At 50.6% G+C, this 26,249-nt stretch overlaps 1 protein-coding gene across 4 annotated transcripts in view; it reads left to right on the plus strand.

Moving 5' to 3' along the window:
• CDK5RAP2 (CDK5 regulatory subunit associated protein 2) overlaps window positions 1-20,715 on the plus strand; it is a 173,887-nt gene extending 153,172 nt beyond the window's left edge. For 3 of the 4 annotated variants that reach the window (XM_037022238.2, XM_037022236.2, XM_073225527.1), the window contains 9 exons: window positions 1,014-1,203; window positions 2,052-2,173; window positions 3,178-3,429; window positions 6,127-6,204; window positions 7,254-7,519; window positions 9,576-9,719; window positions 15,607-15,733; window positions 20,181-20,227; window positions 20,620-20,715. In XM_037022238.2, coding sequence (XP_036878133.2) covers window positions 1,014-1,203; window positions 2,052-2,173; window positions 3,178-3,429; window positions 6,127-6,204; window positions 7,254-7,519; window positions 9,576-9,719; window positions 15,607-15,733; window positions 20,181-20,227; window positions 20,620-20,676 — 1,283 coding nt within the window. In that variant the 3' untranslated portion in view covers window positions 20,677-20,715. Of the gene's footprint in view, window positions 1-1,013; window positions 1,204-2,051; window positions 2,174-3,177; window positions 3,430-6,126; window positions 6,205-7,253; window positions 7,520-9,575; window positions 9,720-15,606; window positions 15,734-19,543; window positions 20,125-20,180; window positions 20,228-20,619 lie in introns of those variants that run through there. The other variant, XM_073225524.1, reaches the window with a different exon arrangement.
• The last annotated feature ends 5,534 nt before the right edge of the window (window positions 20,716-26,249 follow it).

The raw sequence follows: 26,249 nt of genomic DNA on the forward strand, positions 1-26,249 counted from the left end.
AAAGCTTAGTGTGGCTGGAGCCTGAGGACTACAGGGAGGCGAAGGGCAGAACTTGCTTAGAAATAATCTTTAATTAAGGCCTAGGGGAGAACTTGTTCAGGAATTATCATGTCGTGGTTCAGAGTAGAATTAGAGAACTTGGGTCTGAATCCTGGCACTGACACTCAGTGGCTGTGTGACCTTGGGGAAGTCTTAACCTCTTTCATCTTTAGTTTCCTATCTGGAAAATGGGGAGAAAAATAGTACCTACCTCGGAGGTTTGCTAGGAAGGTAAAATAAGATGACACATGTGAAGGTCTTGATGTAACATCTGCAGTGAGCACTGAGGATGTTTGCTGTTGCCGCTGCAGCCCTGCTAGAGCTGGCCTCCTGGAGCGCTTACAGCCCGCAGAGTGCTTGTGAGGCCCTGCGCTGAGCCCTTTCACATGGAGCTCAGTCCTCGCAGCGACACACGTAAGAAAATGGAGGCACAGAGAAGTGGACAAACTCAGAGTTACACAGCCGGCAAGTGGAAGGGCTGCCCTTGAACACGCCACACCCTGCCTCCAGGTCGGGCTGTTGTCCACTTTGTCGCCAGAAATCTATATTTTATTCCTCAGGAGAGATTTTGTCCTCAAGGTTTGAGGAACGAAGGGGCCCCAGGTTACTGTTGGCACAACCATGCTGGCCTTGTGGGTGGCTTGTGGGCTTGCCTGACACCCATTGCCAGAGGATAGTTTACACCCACGGTTTGCTCTGTGAAGGTAAAGAAATAGGTTTGCACAGCCCATTATTGTATAGAAAATTAAACAGGCCCATTTCATCCCAGTGACGTTTAATCTGCAGCCTTGATGTTGACAGATTTATCTGCCCAAAATGCATAAGATAATTGGAATGCCAGAATCATAAATGCCAGATTAAATCTCATTCTCTTCTGTATTCTTGGAGTGCTCCAGCTGAAGTGCTGTATTTGTGTAATAAGGTTGGAAAAAACAAATGGTGTCTCTTTTCAGTGGCACATTTTGTGCTTGCAGATAAACAGAAGGAGAATGAAAAATTACGAGAGTCCCTCTCCAGGAAGACTGCAAACTTTGAGCACCTTCAGCAGGAACACGCCTGTGTGAGGGGAGAGAATGCAAGGCTGCAGAAGGAGGTCGGCGAGAAGGAGAGGCACAACCAGCGGCTGCTTCAGGAGGTCGGCAGCTGCCGCGGCGAGCTGAGCAGGTAGCGACTGCGCAGACCCCGGGGTGCTGGCCCCTGTGACGGGCACAGAAGGCACACATGACATGTCCGGTGGGGTGGCATCCACGGAGTGAGACTGTCCGCATCGGGAGAAAGGCCCGAGGGCGGGTTGCTGTTTTTATACAGGGCAGGCAAGGCCTCTTGAAAAGCGGCCTGGAGGGCACTGAGCTCTGCAGATGTTGGGGGAAGAGCAGTTTAGGCGAAAGGGTGAGCAGGGAGGCCAGTGTCCAGGAGGAGAGGTTGCACAGGGGCAGGGCAGAGAGAGGCTGGATGCTGAATCATGCAGGGCCCTGTGGCCGGGGTGAGGACGGGAGGTTCCACTCTGTGTGACCTAGAAAGTCGTGGTGAGATTCTGTGCAGACAGCCTGACTTAGGTGTTAAAAGGATCACACACCGACTGCTCCGTTGCTACTTGCCCCTTAGACTCGTGTCTTGCCCCATGTTTTCAGCTGGGCCTGTCAGCCCTCTTGACTATCCTGCTCTGGGGTTCCTGAAAGCCCCTCAGTTCCCCAGGGCAGTGCAGTGATCTGGCAAGACCACTGTCTCTGCTGCCACACAGCGCTGGCCCCTCTCCTGAGCTGGGCACCCCTGGGTAAGTCAGGGGTTCACTGGCTCATATGTGGGAATTGAGGGTCAGACAGCACACACCTTTCAGGGTGTCTGTGATCATGGCATGAGATAACATATGCACAGGGCTGGGAAACAGGCTGGGGCAGGAACTGTTCACCACTCTCCCACTGAGGGTGAACTAGCCTGCTCTGTGGAGGAGTTCTGGTAGTTGCCCTAAGTTAGAATTAACCTTTCCTTCCCACGGTGGTGGGGCCTTTCAGGGTGCAAGAGGAGGCAGAGCTGAGGAAGCAGCTGCTTGCTCAGAATGAGAAGCTACTCCAGTCCATCCGGGTGGAGCTGAAGGTGTATGAAAAGCTGGACGAGGAGCACAGGAAGCTGAGAGGTACCGGGTGCTCAGATCTGAGGCCCTTCTCAGCCGAGCTGCACTCTCAGCAAACAGTGGGCTCGGCACTCTTTGCTGAAATGCTATCATCACACCCCCACCTTGCCTCCCGGGGAGTAGGTATATTCTGAAGCAGCAGCGAACATGGAAGGATTGAGGCCTGCATTCTTAGTGCCCCACTTCTCCTCCTATGGCCTTCAGCAGGTCCCCTCACCCCTTTGGACCATTTCTTCGTCGGTAAAACCAGCCCACTAATTAGATGTGATCGGTTATTGAAAGCATCCTAGCATAGTACCTGGCATCAGGAAGGAACTTTCATTGTAATTTTCCTGCTGGCATGTGTTTCTTCTGCCCATTCACTCAACAGATTATTATGGAGGAGATTATTATGGAGCCCCCACTGCCCCAGTGCACACTGGACATTGGTCTGGAGAGGGCAGTTGGCCCCGGTCCTCTCATCTCCTGAGAGATAGCAGATGAGAGCAACTTTTCTGTAAACTCTAATGTTTTGGAATCAGTTTTAAGGTGTGGTGGGTTGTGTTTTTTTTTTTAACTAATTTTCCAGATGGTTTCTCCCTATTTTAAGTTTATCTCAAAAAGGGTCACCTCACAGTTTTCATTTCTCTTCAAGTTGCTTCTTTTATTCTTGCTGTTATGCCTTTTTAAGATACTGTAGCTCTTAAAATCAACCCCTTTCATTCTATAATTCCAGCCCAAATAGATTTTATTACTAGTAGACATAATTTCGGGGTTTGGTGTGCAATTTGCTAGGCTTTTATGGCCAGAAGCAAAAATTAATTTCCAGCTCTTATTTAGCCTGTGGAATAGCAGCAATTAAGTCTGCCAATATTTTTGTTTTTAAAGTCAAGTTGTTATTTTAAATTGTACCTAGTTCTTAGGAAGGGGAGGGTTGGTGGTAGCAGGTCTAAAAACAGTGTAGAACCCCTTTGTTTATGACTCTGGTTGTGGAAGATGCCAAGGTTTCCTTTTGCACATGTTCGCAGAGGCAGCAGGAGATGGCCAGAGGGGGCAGGACCCCTTCAGTGACCTGCAAGGTCTGCTGACAGAGATCCAGGCTCTGCGGGCACAGCTGGAAAGGAGCATCGAAACCAGCAGCACACTGCAGAGCAGGCTGGAGGATCAGCTGGCGAAGGCGGGGAAGGAGGCTCCGGAAGCGGCGCTCACCGGGGCTCTCCACCCCGGGGCTCTCCACCCCGGGCCCAGCCCTGAGCCGCCCCTGCAGCTGGGCAAGCACGGTACTGCTCCTGCCTCTCCTCCCTGCTTGAGAATGCAGCCCTGAGTGCCCATGTGGGCCGTCCGAGCTCCTGAGTGGTCCCTTGGCCCACGGAAGTATCTGTCCATTGACAGCAGACATGCTGTACCCTAGGAGCCAGAGGACCTGACCATTAATCAGCTGCTGCCTGTGGCAAAATGGTGTAATTTCTGTCTGGGGCCTCTTGATTCTCAAGGAAGAGAGTTTGGGCTCCCAGACCACCCTCATTGCCCCCAGTCTTGCTCCCTCCCATCCATTTAGTCCTGTCTATATCACTCCACTGCTGAAAATCCTTTTCACTCCCTCTACTGCCTTTAAAAAGAGAATCTAAACCTCTTAGTCTGACTCTCTGTGTCTTTCAGGATCTGAAAAGCATCCTGGTGGGTCTGCAGACTGGTTCTGGTTTGCATTTGCTTATGGATTATTGTCCAACCTTGCAGAGGCCTGCAAAGTAGAAAACAGAGGACAGGACTAGGTTCTGTCACTCCTCTGTCCCCCCAGCAAATAGTCTCAAAGCAGTCAACCAGGCTGTCCTTTGTGCTCTGTGCGTGAAGGAACTAAGACCCAAAGAGGGTGCTGGACTTGCCCAGAACCCCCTAGCAAGCAGGTGGCAGAGCTGGAGCTCGAAATCATTTTAAAGGTCCGGGTTCAGTGTGCTCATTCCTGACCTGCCAGAGCCTCAGGTGTCTGGGGGTTGTCACTGACGTCCGCAGGGTGGGTGTGCCATCCAGTGGGACGGGGAAAGGCAGCATACTTGATGAATAAGGATTGCATAAAAGGTTGGACTTGTCTTCACTTGGATTGGGAATTACGTCTTTTGCCTTTAATTAAAAAAATTCAAATCCCTTAAGTAGCACCCAGTCACCCTGCTTTGGAACTCATATTGATGGGTTCATTGGTTCCTCCTTCAAAAGGATTTTAATGTTTTAGCCAAAAAGATGATGTGACAATATGAAAAAGAAACCCTTCGTTATTCTACAAAATGGTAATTTTTACTTTGAATATTTCTCTTCATTTGGTAATCAAATGCAGGCATAAATTTACATTGTTCAGACGGGGTTTTGTGCCATTCTGTATCCTTTCCTTGTTTTTGCCCAGTATGACATCGTAAACATTTCCCCTCTTTCACATGGGCTTCCTAATTATTGTTTTCAGATTATTGTCCGTCACCAAACAATACCCTAGTGATTATTAAAGTGGTCTCTGATTTGGAGCTTTAATAAATGTCAGTATTAATAGGCTTTTTGCTGTTAAACAGGATAAAACCCTACTAGGGGAATTTCAAAGGGTCAGAAAGGGACTTTGCTGCCGCCTTTTGCAGGGGTTGTACGTCAGCTGTGGGCATTCCTGTTTTAAATACTGGCCTCTCCTGACTCTTCATAGGGCTTTGAGGACATGGGACCCTTTGTGGAGGTTGTGGGGGTGGGCTAGGGGAGATTGGAGCAGAGAGAGTGATTCAGGCAGGAGCAGTGGGGCAGCTGAAGTGAGGAGGCCACTGAAAGCCTTCGCCTGCCTTTGAAGTTTGCGCAGGGCCGGCCCTGGGTATGCCTTGGAAGAGCCTTCCAGAAGAGTGCATTCAAATGTGCAGTGCTGCCTCAGCAGAGAGGATCTCCAATGTCCTTGAGTGAAGATCAGAATGATATCGTAGGCAGCAACGGTTTTTCCTTCGCAGAAGACTCTCCAGGACTGCATTTAAATGTACCTGTTCGAACATTCTGTTCTGAAGACTGTTGTTTGGGCAGAAGGCGATCCCTCTCATGGGTGGGATCCCTTGAGCGACCCCTGGCTCCTTGGCCCCAGAATCAAAGTGCACCCATGGGAGGTGCCGGGCTGGAAAGGAGCTGGACAGGGCAGCCTTAGGCCTGGTCTCAGCCCTCTACCACACTCTGGGTGATGCTGGGCAGGTCTCTTCCTATCTCTGCTCCTGGTCTCCTCCTCCATGAAGTCTGAACTACAGTGCCAGCCTGCCCTCTGAGCTTCTGAGAGTTCACGTAGGAAAGAGCTCTCTAAGTCACAGAACATGGCAGATCTTGTACAGCATCTAACTGGTTTTGCCTCCTTACATTGTTTTAAATGTGTCACCTTCTAAATACTACTGTGGGTTACTCTTCTGTCTCGCTTGGGTTATTGCAACAGCCTCCAGACTCCAGCAGCCTCCAGTCCCACAAACAGATCTCAACTTGACATTGCCCAGCCTGATGCCCTTGAGTGAGTCCCCACAGTCCTCACAATTCTGGCCTTGCATCCCAGTACCTCCCTCCCTGGCACTCTGGGCTCAGCCACACGAGCTTCTTAATTCTTGCCCACTGTCCTCATGGCCCTCTCCTCTGTGCCTTTGATCTGCTCACCCCTCTGCCTGCATTCTGTCCCTTCTGGAGTTAGCAGCCTCACCTGAGCTCCCAACGCCCTCGTGCTGCCTGCCCTTAGCCCTGACCACCCAGAAGGGAAATTACCTGCTACTTGTCTGGACAAGAGGCTCTTCCAGGGAGGGACCAGGCCTGCCCATTGGTGTCCCCAGTGTCCTGCATGGGGCCTGCAGGGGAGATGCCTGGTGAAGAGTTAAACGAATGCTTGTGTTTGGCTGGTACTTAACTGTATTTTCACTTGACTCTCTCCCAAATGCTGATGGCAGTGAAGCTAAAACTTTTGAAAATTTATTTTCTTATTTTGCATTTTGCAGGTGGTGACAGTTGTCCCATGAGAATTGATAATTCATGTGATCCAGTTGATTCTGTGCTGGCCGTGCCATTGAGATCAGGTACAAAACTTAAGCCTAGGTAACTGGCGGGGTTGGGTCTGGCAGTAGGACTTTTTAAACTGAAGAAAAAGGGGGTTTCTGGTCAAACCTCAAGAGCATGTTTGGCACAATTGGGGTTTCATTTCCCAGCATCTCTAGCTGATCTCCTCCGCCAAGCCACTTTGTTTCCTGGGTGTTACCAACCTCAGCGACATCATTGGGTCCCTGTTGCCCTGAGTTATGACCACCTTAGTGTTACTTCCCAGGCCCTCCCAACATCCACCCCCCAGTGGGCCCATCCAACCCGTCCTCTGCCCTCATGTCGCCTTACTGATGGGTCACCATCTACATTCTGTCACTGGGCTGCACACAGGCCTGCACTTTCCTCTTGCTGAGACCTTGCAGTGCAGCACCCTTTGTTTCCAGACCACCTCTGTCCCACTGTCTGCCGGTGAGAATCCTCCTACTTCCTTAAGACTCATGGCGAATGCAGACTTGTCTGTGAAATGCCTTTCCTGATGTCCCCAGTTAGAATTTCCCATCCATATTTCTGGTGAGCCAAAGGTAAAAAGCAATAGGCCTTACCTCTGCTTGGTGTAATTCTTGCTACCCGTTCAGCTCAGCTCAGTTTTTGCTTCTAGGAAGCTTTCCCCAGTCTCCCTTTCTACACGGAGAATTGATGTTTTTTTTCCTATGAACTCTGGCTCTTTGTTATTGTGGGTTACACGTCCTCAGGGTGTCCATATTCTAGATTGACTCCGGGCTTCTGTAGTACAGGCATTGGCTTGATACATCTGTGGAAGCCAGGGGTCTTGGCAGAGTGGGTGCCTCAAAAGTGTGGGTTGACTTGAATTGAGTTTCTCCTGCAAGAGGAACAAGCCCAGAGTGGGGCATCCTACAGACACATGTCCTGGAGCCAGGCCTCTTTCCCCTCTGGGCCGTATCGGGTGGCTCTGGGGTCTGAGGGCTGCTTTGAGCCCTCCTGGCTGGCCTTAACAGCATTGGATGCAGCTTGTTGAATGCAGGGTGCTGCCCCCAATACATCTGACACCTTCCCTCTGATTCGGTAGCTCCAGAGACTTCTCCACTCTCCGGAAATGATATCGACTCCCTCTCTTGCTGCAGTGGCACTTCAGCCACCAGCACCGCGTGCAAGTCCCACATGGTCCCTGGCCACCGCCTGTGGGCCAGCAGGAGCGGCTGCCATGTCCTGGGCCTGGTGGAGGACTACAATGCCCTGTGCAAGCAGATCAGCCAGGGCCAGAAGCTCCTTGCCGAGATGGACATTCAGATCCAAAAGGCTCCCAACCCCACAGGTTGGGAGCTGGGAACAAAGGTAACCTTACCGGCAGCTGAGGTACCCCCAGGAGCCGTGAATGCAGCTTGGCTAAGAGCACTAGGAGACAGGGACACATGTCCTTAGTAAGGCCCTGAGAGGAGGGACCAGGAAATGGGCTCACAGATGCTCCGAGGTCAGGTCTATCTGGGGATTGCTTGTTGTTTGTCTGTGGGAGGGACACTTGTTGCGCTTTGTACCCTGTGTTGTGTCACTGGGGTCTGCTCTGCAGCCTCTGTCCAGTCCCTCAGCCCTCCTGTCCCTCAGTTGCTTGCTGTGTCCATCTGTTTATCTGCTCAGTTACCACCCGTCAGCCCTCCAGGCCTCTGTGCAGGCTCTGGGGCGACTAGTAACCAGGACAGCCACAGGTCCCGAGCCTCATCTCACCAGCATGCAGGCAGCGGCACCGAAATTTCTCAGCCGCTCTGTAATGAGCTTGCCACACCCACCTGCATGTTGTTGCAGCTGCCATCTCTTCTTAGAGGGGCTCTGAATATGGTATTTTCTTTGGTCCCAGAACAGCCCCTGAAGTAGATGTGACCCCTGCTGTACAGCTACTGAGGTGGAGGAACTTGGACCGGCTGGGATTTGAACTCCGGGCTCTGTCCTCCTCGGTGCTCTTTCTGTGCCATGACATTGCTACCTAAGAACATCGCTAGTCTCCTTGCTCACCTGTGCAGAAACCTCTGCTTCCCCTGGGTACTGTGCAGACTCCAGGTCTGCTTCTGCCTCCCTCCCCACCGCAGCTCCCAGCTCCCGGATATGCCTTGCTCCCACCAGGCTGGGTGCATGCTCTTGTTCCCGCCTGCCAGCCACATCCTGTCTCCAGCCCTGGCTCCATGGTGCCCTCTGGCTTGAAGGACCCCTCAGCCCCTTTTACCTACCCCTCCTTCCTACCTTAGCCTACTGGAATCCTCATTTTAAAGTTATCTTTTGTTGAGGACCTGTCTGCCTGGTGCTCGACGTAAAGTTACTCATTCACTTCCTCCAAGGCTTGGGGTCAAATTTCCTTTCCCCAAGACTGGACCCAGTCTCCAAACTTCCTTTGCTCATGTTTTCTGGTCCCTCTTCTTGGGTCCTTACTGAGGATACTGAGTCCCCTCTTCATGATACCCGTTTGGCCTTTCTGTCTTATTTTGGTTTACTATGTGGTAAAAGTGAACTTCACGATTTATATTCTGCTAGACAATAGGCTCCAAGAGAGCAAGGGTATGTCTGTTTTGCTTAATATGGCCTATCCTCTACCATCCACAGGCCCAACATGGAATAGGTGCATTGTAGGTATTTGTTAAATGAGTCAATAAATACTAATAAAATTAGTGTTCTTTTGTAATTATAATCTTTATTGTGCGAAAGCTAGAAATATCTGTAAAAATACCACACAGCTCTCAGTACTTAAATTTTTGATATATATACTTTTAGCTTTATCTTCATTGAGTGTTTTTATTTCTAAATGGTTCCTTGGCAATTTGGTAGCTAAAAAGAGGCTGTAGTTTTATTTTGTGTTTCTTACTTGTGAAGACAGTGCTTTTTAAATTTTTTTTAAATTTTGTGCTTTCCCTTCTCTCATGTTGTTTGATTTTCATGCTCTTGACATCCCCCCGGCTTGAGTTTGCTTCTGCCAGTAGGGAGGGTGAGAGGGTTCAAGGTCCCAGTGTTGTATTGGTTATAAGCAGAGCTGTTTGTTCATCAGGAGCTGATAAAGACAAAAACATCCATGTTAACTTGCTGTCGGTCCCATTTGCCCTCTGGAGAGGCTCTGTGGTCTGTAGAGTGGCCTTACTGTGGACCCTCTCCTTGGTGGAGTAAATGTAGTTAACCCAGGTGGTTACTAATCATGGTCATTGATTGAGTTCAAATCACTGCTGAAACTCTCTTCAGAATTGGTTAGTCACCAGTCACTAAGAACAATAAATTGATGTTGTCTGGCACAGGCTTCTGCTCAGCATGTGGACCACAAGCCCTGTGGTCTGGAGAGTCATGCCGGCTGCTAAAGCTGGCTTGTCCATCATCTGTTCCCACACGGCACCTAACAGCCTTCTCATCCCCTGCGCAGGGTCCAAACTCCACCCCCCTGCTTGGGTTTGTCACCAGCGTGAGCACAGCCAAACTGATCCTGGAAGAGGCCGCGAGGCTGCTGATGCTTCTCTGGAGGGTCTCACTCCCCACGAATGGCCAGTGCACACTTCAGTGTGAGCAGGTGGGTGCCGACACGTGGACTCTGCTGGAGCCTGTCTCAGTCTCCTCTGTGCCCCGCTGCGGATGTGGCCCACAGCAGGTGTGCTCACAGTTGGGGGAGTATGTCCGAGGGGGTGGAGGGAGCCATGTTTATGAAGCGCCTTGCTGGCAGCTCCAGGTGTGTTCTCATCGGATTCCCCTTGGCTCAGCCTGCAGCCCTGACCCAGGCATGTCCCCACTTGTAGCCATCTTGGTTGAGGGAAATCCTGTCCATGTTCCACGTGTGAGGAAACAGACATTCAGGGAGTGAGGCCCACGCTCAAGGTTCCTGAGCTGGTTTGAAAGCACAAGTGCCTGCATCCAGGACATAAACTCTCATTTTAGACCCTGTAAGTACCCATTTTTCATCGTGGACTAGCCCATTCCCTTCTACTCAAAATTGCCTTCATTTCAGATGCCTTTTTCTGACCATCTGAGACCTTTTGATAGCTTTCTGCATCCGAGTTTAGTGAGCTTTTTTCAAATCTGCTTTAACTACTTTGAAATCCCTTTTTTTAAACCAGTGAAAATCGTTTATTATAAAACCATTGAAACCTCCCTTTAAAGCTCGACTGTACAGTAATTTGAATGTGACTGAATTAAGAACAGTTGCTCCTGCACCTGTCCTCTTCCTCATCTTCATGGCACAAATCAGAAGTCAGGTAGAGCAGCCGCTCTTCCCGTGGTTTCATCTGTGGCAACCTGACAGTATGATGAGCTGAGTACCCACTGGCAATCAGAAAGCTCCCTGGAGGAAGAAGCATGCAGGTGAAGGAAGCTTGCTCCGTGGCCTGATAGCTGTTTCCCCCTTCAGTTATCTAACCTATACAGTTTTGCCAAAGGCCATCAGGAAGACAGAAGGGAAATTTGCATTATGTGTCATCACTCTTCTAGTTAATATGTCTTTTGACAGCTCTCAGATCTGTCAACCATGGCAAAGAAGAGGCAGTGAAGCAGCTCTCTCTGCTCGGGAGGTTCTGATGAGCCTGTCCTGAGATTCCCCTCCTGGGATCCTGGGGAGGAAGTTTGGGTGCACTGAACTCGGGGAAGTGTATAACCAGTCGTGGTACAAAGAAATTGCGTTCTGCCCACATCTAGCCGGTGGGGGCATGGAGAGGAAGGGGGCCCACTGGGTTCCAGCCCCACATCAGCCATTCCTTTTTTGCTCACCCACCAAGCTCCTTTCCATCTTAGGCTTGGAAGACACAGAAGTTCTGCCTGTCTGTCTCCTGCCTCCTCCTGGCCTGCTGGCTCCATCTCACCTTTCAGGTGTCAGCTTAAAGGTTACTTCATGGTCGGAGATGGCCCCCTGGTCATTCAGTCACAGCATCGTCCTTATCAAAAATAATGATTACGCATTTGTTTCTTTAATGTCTGTCTCCTTCCATTTTCCATGAGAGGCCATGTCTATTTTGTTCATAGTTTTGAATGAAATTAATAATTTTTTTTTCATATTGCCATACTAGTACTTTTCTGTACGATTTTTAAAGCCCAACATGTCTGAGCAAAATGATTCACTCTTATTGCAATGTTTTTGTCCTCAGTATCTAGCAGTGTCTGTTAAATAAATAGAATGCAGTTCTTATTTCTCGTATATGTGTATAAATACACATATATACATATAAATCATAATCACATTGATCTCCCCCACTAGCAAATTAGTCCAGGGCCCTGGTCAGTGCTTGTGATGATTCACCCCTTCTTTCTGAGGGTTTTTCAGGTAATTGATTATGCTTACTTTAGCATGACAGAATTTTAGAACCAGCAAAAGGACTTTAGAGATATTCTGATACGGTTGCCACTGTACACAGACCCCCTGTGTGGTGTTAAATTGCCTCTAGCCACTTTTCTGTCCCTGCCTATGTTTCATATGGTTCCTTTTTCTTGGTGTAAAATGTATATAAAGCAGATTTCCAAGTTTTCACCAGCAACCTCAATGGTTTTTTACTAGCTAAGGTTTTCTCTGAGTGTCATTAATTTGTCTTTTGCATTTAATGTACCATCCCCTGCATTTGCCAGGAACTACTCTGTAAATTGTGTACATATATATCAGTTTATATAAGGAAGTTGTGGGGAGAGTTACAAGTATATGTACATATTTGCATATGCATTTTTTTAAATGGAAGGATGAACAATAACAACAAAACGGGCTATGTGTCAGGGTAGGAAGTAGGAGGATGGAAGGTCAGAGACAGAAGGTAGATTTCTCTGAATAGACCTTGTTTGGTAAATTTGAATTTAAAACTGCATAAATGATTTACATAATTATAAGTAAAAATAAGTCAAAATAGGAAAAAGAAGTCAGTTTCTAAAAATTGATCTCAAGATGAAACAAACAGTCCTTATAGTATATAGTACTGAAGGCATGACCATATAAAGAAATGTTTCAGTAACTAAAACACAGTAATTTGACTGTATATTCCTAGAGGAAATACTCTGACGGAAAAAAGAACTAAAAAAAAAAAAAAACATTTTGAACTATTTTCAGTGATTATATTGTTAGTGAAAATATTGGTGTTGATATTTTGAAACTATTGATATTGTAGGATAAGATGAATTACTACACTGAGATTTTTAGTGTCAGGGAAGAGATAAAAAATCAAAGAAGTAAAAAGCCTGTAATCTTTCATTAGTATAAACTCATGATATGTTTTGTATTTAAAAGATTTACTCATTCTCTGTACTTAAAAGGTTTAAAAATATTCACTCCAGCACCAGTGAGCACCTCAAGTGCCAAATTATGGTTGCTAAATACCTTTTTACATTAACAGAAGCTAAGACTCTTTGGAGAAATGGCTTAAATCTATGCCTGGGGCAGGAAATGTACAATACCACCTCAGACCATCTTTCATCCTAGGAAAAAAGGGGGAATAATTGCAGATTTGGAGTGGTTCTCAAATTTTGGTCCCTGGAGCAGAAGGATCAGCATCATCTGGAAATCTGTTGGAAACCTATTGAATCAGAAAGCCTGGGGGTGCGCCCCAGAAGCCTTTACAAGTTCTCTCAGTAGCTCTCAGAAGCAATGGATTAAAAGAAGCTTAAGAGCTTTATCAGTCATATCAAATTGTGGGATTTATTTGGATGCTAATGAATCAAACCAATTGCTCAAAAAAAAAAAGTTTTATGATGCAGTCAGGGAAATGTATCTCCTGACATATTTGGGGATGCTAAGCGATTATTGTCTTTGATTTCAATGTGATAATGATACTTGTTTTTTTTTTTCAAGGAATCCTTTTCTTCTAGAGTTATATACAAAGTTATTTTATGGATGAAATATGATTGGCTTCTGGGGTTTATTTTAAAAATAATTGTAGGGTGGGGATGGGCAGGGATGTAGATGAAACGAGTTTGGCCAAGAATTGATAACTGCTGAAGCTGGTACCTGGCTGTTCATTATCCTGTTCTTCCTACTTTCATAAATGTTTGAGATTTTTCATTATAAAAGAAAAAACAAACAACAACAAAACTCAGCTCCAGAAGTGAGGCAGACTAGTCCCGAGTCAGTACAAGGCCTCCTGGCAGGGGTGTGGTTTCCAGCCCTGAGCCCAGCTCCGTGGCCCAGAGGAAGGTTTGCTCTGCGGAGCACCCGCTAGGTGGCAGGCATTCTGCTGTACGGTCAGCATCTCATTTTATGCCTTACCATAGCCTTTAGAGAGTTAGGTGGCATTATTCCCATTTTCTGAAAGTAAGATCTGAAACTATGTTGTTCCATCATCATAACAGCTGGAGGTGACCAAGCAGGACTTTGGAGCCCTGCTGCTCTTACTTTGGTGTATTCATCCTGTAAAAATGAAGGTTTTAGTTCAGAGCAACAGCAGACACATAAATAATTTAAAGTCCTTGTGCTGGATAGAATATGTACAGGGTGTTTTGAGAGTGCAGGTAAAAATTAACCCACCAGGCGGCGGATGGTCTCACAGCACCTACTGGTCCGGGGTGCTGGTGGTCAGGGGAAGAAATGAATTTTGCCCACAGAGTTTATAGTCCGGGAGGGGAAGCAAACAAGTAAATGACCAGTTACAACCCAGCGTGATCTGGGCAACGATAGGGGCACCCAGAGGAGTCGGGAGGAGTGCCAAGGAAAGTCTCCCTTCCTGGAGGAAGTGTGATACCTTTCCAAAGAGGGAAGGAAGTTAGCCCGGCAGGGGCGAAGTAATCGTTCTCCCCCTTCAGGCTTCAGTCTGCAGCAGTGGGGCCTACTGCGCAAGGATGATCCCTGTTCTGCAGACTGGGAGGGACCAAGAGGGACTTTGTCCTAGAATGTGGTTTACGTTAGGGTCTGTTTTTGGAAGAACAGTTGAAGTCTTTATAGCTGACATGATCAGTTAATCTTAAAAGTAGGTTAAAGCAGGTAATGAAAAAATGACATATACCTTAAACATTTTAGTTTAATATAAAACAGTTAAATGTATGTTCATTTGCCATCCTTTTGATGTAAGGCCAGGGCGTTTTTTTTTTAATACGAGTCTGCTAATTGGAGTCCCACATCTTCTTTCTTTCATAAACTACATCCATAATGTATGTCTGTCACTTCCAGTTTCTGTTTCTTTAAGATGAAGAAAAACTTAGCCACTTGCAAAGCATTTTGAATATAGAATTCTCCCAGAGTCTGTTCATCCCACACCCTTCCTAGTGGATTCACCCACACCTACTCATTTGCCAGAAATGTGTTTTTTTAGTGACTTGCCTTTATCGAGTCTTTCCTGAAGCATATGTTAGTTTTCATACAACCAGTTCTCTCTTTTTATACACACACTTCATGGATTTACTTAATACTTAATTAAATCATAAAATGGATTACAAGGAACTTCCATAAACAATTTAGGAACAAACTGAAGCAATTCTTCTTAGTCTGACAGCCCCACATCTCCCTTCTTGGGAGCAGAGGCGTTTCGACGAAGCAGAGAGTGGTAGCCTGTGGCAGGGTATCTTAGGAGAAAGGCAGTGTCCTGACCCTGTGTTCGAGTTCAGCGGGGACTAGGGAGAGAGCCTGTCAGTGTGCCGATTCCCTACTAGAGGTCTGGGGACTCTGCTTTTGCCACCCCTCCATTCTCTCCTCACCCCTGAAAAGCCAGAGTTCTCCTAATGGATCTTCGTCTCCTAATGATACTTTTACATTGTCTTTTAAAGATTTTATCATTAAAATGTTTTCTTTAAATCAGCATTTTAGTTTTTGTAAAGAAATATTCTGATGTATTTTTAAAAATGAAAAATAAAACTAACATCACATCTCAGTGATAAATCACTATTCACATTTTGAGGATGTCTCTATGTCACACACACAGTTTTATGAAACAGGAATGCCTGATGTACAATAGCTGTCCTGGGTTATTTTTGTCATTAATTCTGATCATCTTTGAATGTCAATAAATAGAGTTATATATACATCTTTTCAGTAGCAGCAAAATCATTCCATTGTATGTAGTAAGTACAATAACTTACTTATCCAGACCCCTGTTGAAACAAATCAGGTTGTTTTTTCATACAACAAACAATGCTGGTGTACATCCTTGGACCATAGGTTCTTTTTGTGCTGATATTACTCCTTGGGGTAAATGTCAGAGGGTAGAATTGCAGGGCCCAAGGGTGAAGCGCATTCTGCAGCGTGGTAAATGTAGCCAGGGTCGTCCACTCGGGCCATGCCGGCTCCAGGTCCCCCAGCAGCTGTTGAGAGAGTGCTGTCCCTGAGCCCTCACCATCACTGGATTTGCCTGGCTTTGCCAATCTGACCAGCAGAGGATGGCTTCTAATTTTTATTCAGATGTCTTTGTTAGTAAGATTAGGCATCTTTTTATATATTTTTATAATTCGTACGTGATATGACTTTTATTATATATATTCTTCATTTTTCTAATTCCTTTTCTCTCTAGACTGGAGAAATGAAGGCAGAGATCACCAAACTACATAAAAAATTGTTTGACCAAGAAAAGAAATTGCAAAACACCATGAAGCTTTTGCAGCTGAGCAAGCACCAAGAAAAAGTCATCTTCGATCAGTGTGAGTGAGCAGTCAGGGGTGGCTGCCATGTCTGACCATTTCCTGCCTTGGGGACCGAAACCCAGCCCTGCACTACCCACTGCAGAGCCAGATCATTTGTCGTCATGCCTCCTACTTACAGGTTTCCCTTCATACTCGATCCTTTCTGACCTGCACAAATATATTCATTTAACAGACATTAGAGGAGGGGCCACTCAGTGCCAGGAAAGTCATCTCACTGGGGAGACAGGTGCGTGGCATGTGTAGCGAGAGAAATGTGTCGGGTCTTAGGGAGCACTGGGGTGGGAGTGGGAAGGGTATTGCTCTGTTCTGGGAGCGAAGCTTCTGGACTAAGTGACACCTAAGCGGAGTCTGCAAGAAGGAGCAGGTGTTAGCCAGATGGAATGGGGGCAGCGTGGACAAAGGCAGAGAAGCAAGAAATGTGTGAGAACCCAACAGCAAACAGTTCATGTTGGTGGCGTCAAAGCTGCAAGTGGCACTTTGAGGCTGGAGGGGTGGAGGGCCCAGGGCTGTGTGGCCCCAGGTGGCAGCTCAGGGCAGCTCGCCCCCAGAGCAGAGCGGCGACCTGTCCTTGTGTGTGCGCGGATAGCTTGCTGGCAGCTGCTCCACCAGCAAGTAGCCGATTCATTGGTCCAGGCGGATGGGAAGGAGGGCTCGGCCGAGCAGCGGGGATCCAAAGGGGGTAGATTTGAGTTCTCAAGTCATAGGCAGAAACTCAAGGTAGGAGAAGCTAAATAACCTTTATAAAGGTCAATCCCAGCCCTGATCTGGGAACTTCAGAGACTGCGGGAGCAGCTGCGTTCCCCCAGCTGAAACCCCAGCCTTCCTTCACGGAAGGCGGCGGTGGCAGAGTTGTCCCATTCCTCTTGGCAGCAGAGCCCTGGCCGAGCCTGGGGCCGTCTGCCTGTCAGCCTCCTGCCTCTGGAGAGCTGCTGACTGTGGCACTTTCCTCTCCCGAGCTGCCAGCCTGCCTTGTGCTGCTCTCTTATCAAAGTCCACCATTTCTGGGGCATTTCTGAGAAGCACAGAAGGTGGATTACTGTCAGGTAGGAGCTCTCCTTAGCCTCCCCCAGGAACCTTCTGCACACAGACTCTGTGAGACTGCAGAGTTTGAACTGCAGGAGACACTCGGGCACTGAGCACACACTGAGCTCCTACCTTGTGCCCCCATGCCCGGCCCTGGGGACAGAGCTGAGTGAGACAGTTCTGCCAGCTCAGAGCTGTGGCTCAGTGGAGGCCTCACAGAAGTTAGCTGTAGAACCATGTACTGAGAGCATCCTCAGAAGCCTGGGAGGTGGTTAAAGGCTCTGACCTGGTTGGGTCTTGAGGAATGAGTAGGAGTTAGAGAAAGGGTGGAGTTAGGATTCTGGCAGGCAGCCTTGCAAGTGAGCACTGTGTGTTCAGGGACACATTTAGGACATGCCAAGGGTTTTGCTGTGAGTGACAAACTGATGGACAAGTAGTGACCAGATCACGAGGGGCCTGTGAGCCGTACTCAAGAACGAGCAGCAGGGACTGACGTGGCCCCTTGTGTATTAGAAGGTCCTGTGGCTGAGCATGGAATGGCCAGGGAGACCTCTTTTAGGGGCTATAGCCACCCCCAGGCAGCAGCAGGGGTGCCTGATGGGCAGGGCTGGGCTATGGAGGGGAGGGAATGGTTTTGAAAGGTAGTGAGGAGGTGGCCCTGGCAGAGTGGCAGATGTCTGGGGTTCTGGCCTAGGGGTTCTTGTCACTTGTAGAGGAAAGGAGCACTGAGGGTCCTGGGGGAGACAGTGCCAGTGTGGCCGTGTGTGAGGTGGCCGTGGAACGCTTGGGCAGACCCAGGGAGATGGTGATTCCGTACAGCCCCCAAGTCCAGGGCAGGGCAGACCCCACATTGGCCTGTCTCCTCAGCAGCCTGGATGGTCTCAGGGCACATGCAGTTAAGGCCACACACAGGTGAGGAGACTTTGAAGTGGGCTGTAGGTTCGGATGGGTCAGTACCGTGGTGGACCTGGAGGGCAGGACCCAGACCCCGGGTCCCAGCTCAGCGATCTGGACTCACTGGCGAGCACAGTTCAGGTTTCCACTCTCCTGTGTGACCTGGAACAAGTGGCTTTAACTCTCTGGGCTTCCAATTCCTCATTCAAACCATACACAGTAATTCCAAAGGACTCAGGCCTGGGTTCTAATCACAACTTCAAAAAAAGTGCCTCATCTGTGAAAAGGGATGGTAAAGGCACAGCTGCATTGTACTCTTCCTGGGACAGAAGAGGTTAGTTCTCACCTCTTCTTTCCATTAGGTCAGACTGAATTCTGTGTGTGGAGGTGGCAAGCCACTAACAGTCAAGAAAACCTCAGTTGTCTCCTAGCTAGGATGGTGTCACCCTTGTCTGTATCTCTAAGGCCTGGCACCACAGGGTGCTCAAGCCAGGGGAGGGGTTTGCCTAGCGTGGCACCACTGCGGGCTCTCCCCAGCTGTGACTCCGCGCCAGGCTATGCAGCTCCTCCTGAGGCAGCCTCACAGGCCTGCTCTGGCTCCGGGGGACAAAGTGAAAGTTGGCAGTGTGTCCCCTTGTTCCCCGTCCCTGCATGGTGATGGGGAAGAGCAAGGGCCTGGGGCCGGGCCCTGCCTGGGCCAAACTGAGCCCTGCATCCCCCCAGGATCTGCAGGGGAAAGGGAAGTGTCACCGTGAGGCCCGAGGACCCTTGCCACTCACTCCCTCGCCCCATGACCCAGAGCCTTCCGCTTCACCTCCAGCCTCTGAGATAGGAGCACCTACCACACAGGGTTCGGGTTCACCGAGGCCCCAGCTGGCAAACTGCCATCACCAGCTGGACAGTGAGGTTGCTGGCTTCCTGGCTGGCGCCTGCTGAGGGGGAATGTGCCCTGTGCTGAGTGGGACAGGCCTGGGATCGAGTCACTGTGCTGGGCAGTCCTGGGTGGGGACAAGCTCTTTGCTGCCTGTCCCTTGGGCTTCTCTTGGCAGTAGTGTTTCTGTGCACCGAGGGGGCTGCCGTTCAGTCGCCAGGTCCCTTCTGCCCCAGCCGGATGGCCTCAGCTCTCGCTGGAGGGCTCGTTCCTTTGGTACTTCCAGAACTGGGTCACAGGCCCCTTGGCGAGTCTCAGGAGAGCTGTGAACTCTCTCCCCAGGAAGATGCACACAGCCACTCCCACACATACATCTGTGCGGTTTTTGGGGATTTGGGACCGCCCAGAGCATAACCCTGGCCTGGGTTAAGAACTCCTGCCCTGTAGTGTGGGGCTGGGGGAGGCCCAGAGTGGCCATGGGCACCTCTGAGATCCATTTTGCCAAGTTAAAAACAAAGCCCACCCTGGGTGTCCCTCCCCCCAGTGTCTCAGATTGTAAACAGACTTCATTACCTTCAGATGGAAATTTTTGTGAGGCAAGAAGTAAATTTTTTCTTAGGGCCGCCACATGGCACCTGTTCTGAATGGGCCATGGGGGTGTTGGGCTGTGCTGACGAGGAGTCTGTTTCAGCCTTCGGCACACTGGCCAAAGGCCAGTGCCAGAAGCCTTGTGTCTATCTTCCTGGGGAGTAAACTGAGTCCTGGCCGTCACCAAAGCCTCCTTAGGTGGCCCTAATCAGGCCCAGAAGTCTCTTCAGGAGGGGCATTCCCGCTGCAGCTGGGGCTTGTGTTGGGCAAGGAGACAGCTGAAGAAGTGACCTCGGGAGCTGCCACCCTGAAAGGCGGGCTTTCCCTTCCCCCCATGGGTTCCGATAGGCTGGGCACCTGCCCTGTACACAGCTCAGCGTCAGGCAGCAGGGCCCTCCGAAATCATCTGCCTGGCCCTTCCTGTCTGGTAGGATGTGACTGAGCCAGGGAACCATACTGGGCTCTTCTACCAGCTAAAGGGCAGCTAAGGAGACAAAAGTGCTGAGAGTCCATCCTTCCTCCTGGGTGATCAGAAGCCTGCCTTAAGGACTGCTGCATAGAAGTTTGACTTCACAGACTGCCTGTGACCCTCGACTGGGGCCTTCACGCTTGGGTTTGCTTCAAATGGGGCCCACCCCCTGCCTAGAGACGCTTCTCCAGCCAGCCTAGGAAACCAAAGCAGGCAGGTAGTCAGGTACAGGCCTCCCTGCCTTGCGCCCTCCCCTCCCGGGCCCGCAGAGAGCAGCCCTGGGGATACCTGCGCATCCTGCCGGCCTTGCAGGATGTTTGACCTCTGTGACGCTGTGCAGTGCGCTTTACCTTCTGTATCAGTGAGGTGGTGGCTCAGCATGGCCCAGAGAGGTGTCTGGTCTGCCATGCCGATGGGTGGATTATTCGGTCTTGGGGTGTGGGGCAGGTGAAGCCTTCACACCTCTCCCGGTCTGGGTGCTTCAGGCCGGTACACATGTCTGAGCCGTTTGGGGTGCAGGGGCTTCTCCCTGCTCCTGGCCTTTACGCTGACTCCCTGGACGTTGTGTCTAATCACGCCGTTCTCTGCTCTCTCCTCAGTGGTCCTGACCCACAAAATCCTTCGGAAGGCCAGAGGAAACCTGGAGGTAATGCCGCTTTGAGTCCCTTTACTAAAGCTGTTTGGGGCACAGGGAATGGGTGCAGGCAGAGGATTAACTTCCTGTGAAAAACGAAGTTGAAGGAGAAAGCACAGCACGTGGCCGCCACAGGCAGTTGTACCTGTTGGCAAGTGGCACATGAAGTTTCATTTTATGATGCCATGGTGTCACTGGTGGTCCCAATTATTAAATTTGCATGCTCTTTTGACAGCTGAGCATTACAGCAAGCAGTGCCTGGCACAGAGGCACTTGGCAGATATTTCCTGATTGAAGGAATACAACATGATCTTACTATCCTTTGGTTCCATTCAGAATGATGGCCTCACCTTTGACTCTGTCGTTGGACCTAAAGTCCTCCTCTTTTTCTTCCCTTTTCCTAGCTGAGGCCCGGGGCTGTCCACGCAGGAGCATCCAGTGCCAGCAGACCAGGCTCCTGAGGAGAGCTTCCAGCCAATAAAGCCTGTGGTTCCCCGCTGTCCCTCTGTCACAAGTGTGGTTGCTATTTATTGAGAAACAAAGGGCTGTCTGGCCAGAAGAAATCTGCTCTTCCCGTAATGTCCTCTCTCCTGGAGTTGGGCTAAGGGGTGCTGTCAAACAGGGTTTGGGTCTGTGGCGTTCACGGGCCTCAAGCTTCAGGCACTGGGCATTTTCAGGCGCCGAGCAGGTACCTGCAGCCCAGGTGGTGGTGCTACCCACAGGGTGGGCTTCCCGTCCACCGCAGATTTGCTTGCTTAGTGCTCAGCCAGCCCCACTGTTTGAAGATTCTTGTTAAAGGTTCATTTCACTGTGATCTGGTTACTTTGTGTGGAGCCTCAAAGCTCAGGTCCCAAGATCCACAGTGGGACAGGCCAGGGTCTCAGGCGCCGTGGCCCTCAGATGACCCCTGAGCTCCCTGCCGAGCCCACTCAGGCATCCAGAGCGGAAGATGCCACTCAGCGTGGCTGGGGACCCTCTGGCCCTGGCGGCTGCCCCCATCCTGTGCTGGGCGCCACGTAGTCCCATTCCCTGCCGGCCCCCAAGGCGGTGCTGTTCTCAGCGTAGGAAAGGGCCCAGCGAGGCCGTGAGTGGGGACTTGGCGGTGGAATATCCCTCATGATGGTCTCGATCTTTCCAGTCTGCTGTCAGCACCACATCAGGCGTGTTTACTACGACCTTGTAGTTGACCTTCATGTCTGATTGCCCTCTACCCTTGTCCTGAGCTTCACGGGGCCCCGAGAAATAAACAGGGTAGGGGTGAGCCTGTTTGCAGATGAAGCTCAGGGCTGGCCCAGGCAAAGCCGGAGGGGCACCGACAGACTGGAGTGCCCCAGCTGGGCCCTAATGTGACACTTACTGCTCAGCTGTGCCCTTTTCGGCCTCCCAGCCCTGTGCCCACTGCCTCAGTGCCACAGAGCAGGCGCCCCTAGGTATGGGCCTCATTTGTGTAGCCCCCAGCTGGGGAGCATTCTGAATCCTGACTCTCCCTCTCTCTCCCCATTCCTGCCAGGGTGCTTCAGTGTCCCTTTGGGGCACCCCTCCAGTTGCTTTCCCTCTACAGTCACTCATTCTGACATTTTGCCCTCTGACCATCGCCTCCTGCCCTTCAGCTTGCTCTCTGCCAGGTGCCCTCCTCTGCTTTGACCTCTTGAAGATCCTAGTCCCTGGTCCCTTCGTCTCTGTCCCACCCAGGGGCCTTTTCTTGTCTTTGGTTCTTTTTCCATATTGCTCCCCACACCTGAGTGTCCTCTGCCGTGCAACCTGAGGTGTTGAGAGAGTACATATCTGACCAGAATGCTGCCCACCGAGCCCTTCTGTAGCTTCCTTTGACCCCAGCTCTATGCCTAAGCCCCTGACAAGGTCCCTGGGACCCAGTCTGGCCCTGTCGGCAGCACTCCCCACTCCTCTGAATTGCCTCCTTGCACCCTGTGTCCTTGGTACACTGTGCCGTCGTCAGCCCACTGACGGTGCCCTCCCCCAGCCTCGGCCCAGGATGCCTCCTCTCTCTGAAATGTTCCTCCCACCCTCTCTTTTTCAAGCCAGCTTTGAATGGTCCTCCACCCCTCACCTCCCTGATCTTGGGGTTCGCTGTGGGATGCTGTGGCTGCATTGCTCAATCCAGTACCATCTACAGGTCCCCCATGGCCTGCCTGGAGGTGGGGGTTGTACAGTGGTCACTGGACAGTTGAGTGACTCTCCAAGGCCCTTAGGTTATGAGTGGTAGAGCCAGGCCTCGAGTCCCTCTTGTCCTGCTCAGTTCCGAGCTGTGCTCTCTGCTGTGGCCTCTGCAGCTTCCCAGACATGGTGATGGTTTGAGATTATGTGGTTTTGTCAGCTGGAGGCATAGGGAGTGGAGGGGCAGGACCCGGATTGGGGGTCAGGGAGTGGGTCTCATCCTGGGCTTCTGGCTTCACCTCCTTCCCATCAAGTGAGGGGTGGGGCAAGTGGCCAGTACAGACCCTCTTTACTCAGGTTCCTGTCAGCTGAGCTCTGTTCATGAGAAATATTTGCACAGATGTGCCTCATGTTAACATGCCAGTGTGTGAGAACTCAGATTTCAGCAGGAATATGGCAGCTCCTTATTCAAGAAGTGGCACAGTTGGATCGTAGCAGAGGCTCTGATCTGCTCAGTGGGGTTCTGTTGGGGGGGCCAAAGGCTTGGCTTCTGGTCCCAGGTTCTGTGCGTCTGTCAGTCTGTACCTGCAAATCGGAGGCACCCTTCAGCCCAGTCCTGATGGCAGTTGTGAGCCTCAAAATTTTGAAGTGGATGAACAATAAGATCCTTTCCCCAAATCAGTGGCTCTTCTGTAGAGTTTCTCAGTGGCTAGTCTCAAAGTTTTGAGGCACTACTGAAGTCCCCGCAGCTGGTTTGCACAGCCAGCGTGTAAGCGTGTGTGAGCGTGTGTGCACTGCATAGTGGTTGGAGCTCAGGAGAGGCTTAGGGCAGGACAGAATTCAGGTGTACCTATGGGGACAGTGCCACTACTTCACTGGTAGTTGTGTGTATTGCCTGGCACACGGCTATGCACAGCGCCTGGGAGCTGAACTTGGCCATTGGCAAGGGCTTGAGCTGGAAGGGTTGTGAGTGGAGATCGCCTTGGATTCTGGTCCTTCCCAGTCCGTCCGGTTGGTAAACCCAGGCCAGACAGGCCCTATGGAGGAGGCTCTGGGAGCCAGCTGGCCTCACTTCAGTCACCCACAGTCTTTCAGGAACACCTAATCCAAAGGATATTTTTGTCCTCCAGTTCAGAATAGTAGAATATCCCCAGCCTTGGGCTAGTGAAGGCCCTCCCTCTTCTGGGAGGTGGAGGAGCAGCCGATTTGTTTGGGCTGGATCAGGGCCAAGAACAAACTGCAAATAAGGACAATTTGGACCTTGAAAAAGCTCCATTGTCCCTGGTGAGTTAATTTTACCAGCAGCTGAATTCAGGAGGCTGGGAAGCAGTAATCAGAAAATGCGTCAATTTCCCTGTCTGTGAAATTAATCACCACGTGTGCCTGAGGAGCTGCACCTGAGAGAAACAGCTGCAGCTGCTAAAAAAAAATAGGGGAGATGAGCTGGCCTCCAGCTTGCCCCACCTTGGGATGTCCCTTACTGAGGCCCACCTGCCTCCTTCCTGTCATGAGTCTGGGGTGAAATCCTAGCCCCTCCCAGCCAGGACCCGCCCATCTAGCAGCAGCCCCACTGTGCATCCTTTCACGAATTTGCACCACTTAACCTATTTTACAAATGAGAAAATGGATGGGAGAGGCACCTAGCCAGTCTGTCAAAACCTGTTCTCTACAAATTGTCCTGTCCTCCGGTTTATCCTCTGGTTTATCCTATCTCCTCCTATTCCAAAAATGGTAGCCCTCCCTGTGTTACACACCAAAGTGTTCTCTGTCCTTTCCAAGGAAACGTCCCTGGTGTCTGGAGCCCCGCCATTGAACTCGACACAGCAGCCCCAGGACCGCTTGCACACGGGGCTGTGGATGGGAGAAAGAGCGATCTTGTTAATAAGTTCCCAGCATCGTGGAGGCAGAGGAACCTGCCTGGGGGCTCCTGGCCCTGCCAAATTGCCTCTTCATTCGTGGCCATATTTTAAGTCTAACTCAAAAATGCAATTATCAAAATTACTCATCCCATCTCCTGAAAAGCCCAGGACTGCCTTAGGTGCCAAACCAGTTCTGTTGATACCAGGTAGGGTGGGTGAGGATTTCTCAGGGGGCTCCTATGGAACCCAGCTCCAGTTTCCTCACCTGCAAGGTTATGATGTGAGAAGGCAACGGTACCTGATGGCTGTGAGGCCCGGACATTGGCCAAATCACTGGGATGTGCTTGTTCATCTCCGTCAAGGTTCTTCAGCCAGTGGCATGTGCTGTAGCCACCCCTGATACCTCCTTTCCCCTCACCCTCCATACCCCATCCAGATCATGGCTGTTCTCCCCACTTTGTCTCCCAAGGCTGTTTCATTTAACTCCATCAGCACCTTGGTTTAGGTGACCATTATCCCGCATCTGGTCCACTTGCTACAGTGGCTTTCCAGCCGGCTTTACCACATCCAGCCCTAACTTCTCCAAATGCCCCATACTATAACTAGTGCAATTCTTCAAAATGTAAGGCTGATCATATCTCCATGGTTTAAAATGATGAATGCTTTCCACTGCACTTAGCGTGACCTGCAGGCCCTCATCCCCCACCACTGCCCACCCTCTCAGCTCCCTCTGCTCCAGCTCAGGGCCTTTGTCTCTGTCTAGCATGTATCTATCCACTTCCTGGGCTGCTTTTGAGACATGGCTCCTACTCATGCCTCAGAACCCAACCAGAATTCTTCGGATCAGGAGCGCCTGTTAAGCAGTGGTTCTCCCCGCCACCCCACCCCACCCCCACCTCCACTGGCATGTAGCTGTGCTGTGATGGGATTATGTGAGTGATTTTGGGGGTTACACCTCTGTCACCAGCTGGAAGATCTGTGAGGGCACAGACCCACTGTGATTGGCTCACCACTGGCCCCAGTGCCAGCCATAGGCCAGCAAATACATTCATTCACCAGACACAGCCAGAGCTGCTCTTGCCTCTTTTGGAAGAACACAGGTATGCAGTGTGGCCAGGGGGTCAAGCCTGAGGTTGGAAACAAGGTGCTCAGGCCTTGAGCCACTTTGGGCATTGGGGAACCAGTGGTGATTATTCCAATCAGATGAAGGATAAAGCCCAGGGAAATGGAGGCAGGAACAAAGAGGCTGGGGGTGAGGCTGGCCGGGAGGACTCAGGTCATCTTTGTGGCGTAGCCCGATGGCCGTGAGGTCCCAGAATGCTGCTGTCCTCTTGCTGCTGCAGGAAGGCTGATGGCAGGGCAGGAGGCGGCCAGCCTGGAGGGGCACTCCTGCTGGGCCTCCTGTTTCAACTACCAACTCTGGGCCCTGCCTGGGAAGACCTGGCCACCTGGCTGCAGGTAGCTCTTCCACCCAGAGACAGGACAGCGGTCCAGGCGGCTTTGTGAACAAGGCCTGTGTTTGGGCTCTGGCTCCATGGCTTCCAGGTGGCCTGACCTCAGGGAAGGGAGTTCAACATTCCCAGCTTCTGTTTCTCATCTTTAAGACTGGGGTGATAATGCATCCCTCTTCCTCCCCAAACCCTTGGGAGCACCTCTTATATCGGCTCCCTTGTCCCTGCAGCTGCTTACATCTTCCCAGGCCTCTCACCAGCCCAGTCAGCCCGGCTCCTACCTTACCCTCTCTGCACTTATCCGCTCCACTCCCGCCCCCATCATCCTGGGTGAAGGTCACAGCCCACCAGGGATCTTCCTGCCTCCCGCCCCTGCCTGTCCTATGTGGTTCTTGCACAGCTAGGGCCAGTTGCTAGCCACGTCACTTCTGCATGTAAACCCTCCCAAGACCAAGTTCCTGTTCCTGGCCTCTGACCCCAGCCTTCATTTCTTGTCTCTGGGCTCATCATTGATGGTATCCCTGGCCCCACCAAGAATGTACCAGCCCTGCCACACTCCTCAAAGTCTGTGTTCTGCAGGTCTGGACTTTGCGCACATGTCTCGTGTTC

This window comes from Manis javanica, chromosome 2, assembly GCF_040802235.1.
Source record: "Manis javanica isolate MJ-LG chromosome 2, MJ_LKY, whole genome shotgun sequence".
In the NCBI taxonomy this organism is placed as follows: Eukaryota; Metazoa; Chordata; class Mammalia; order Pholidota; family Manidae; genus Manis; species Manis javanica.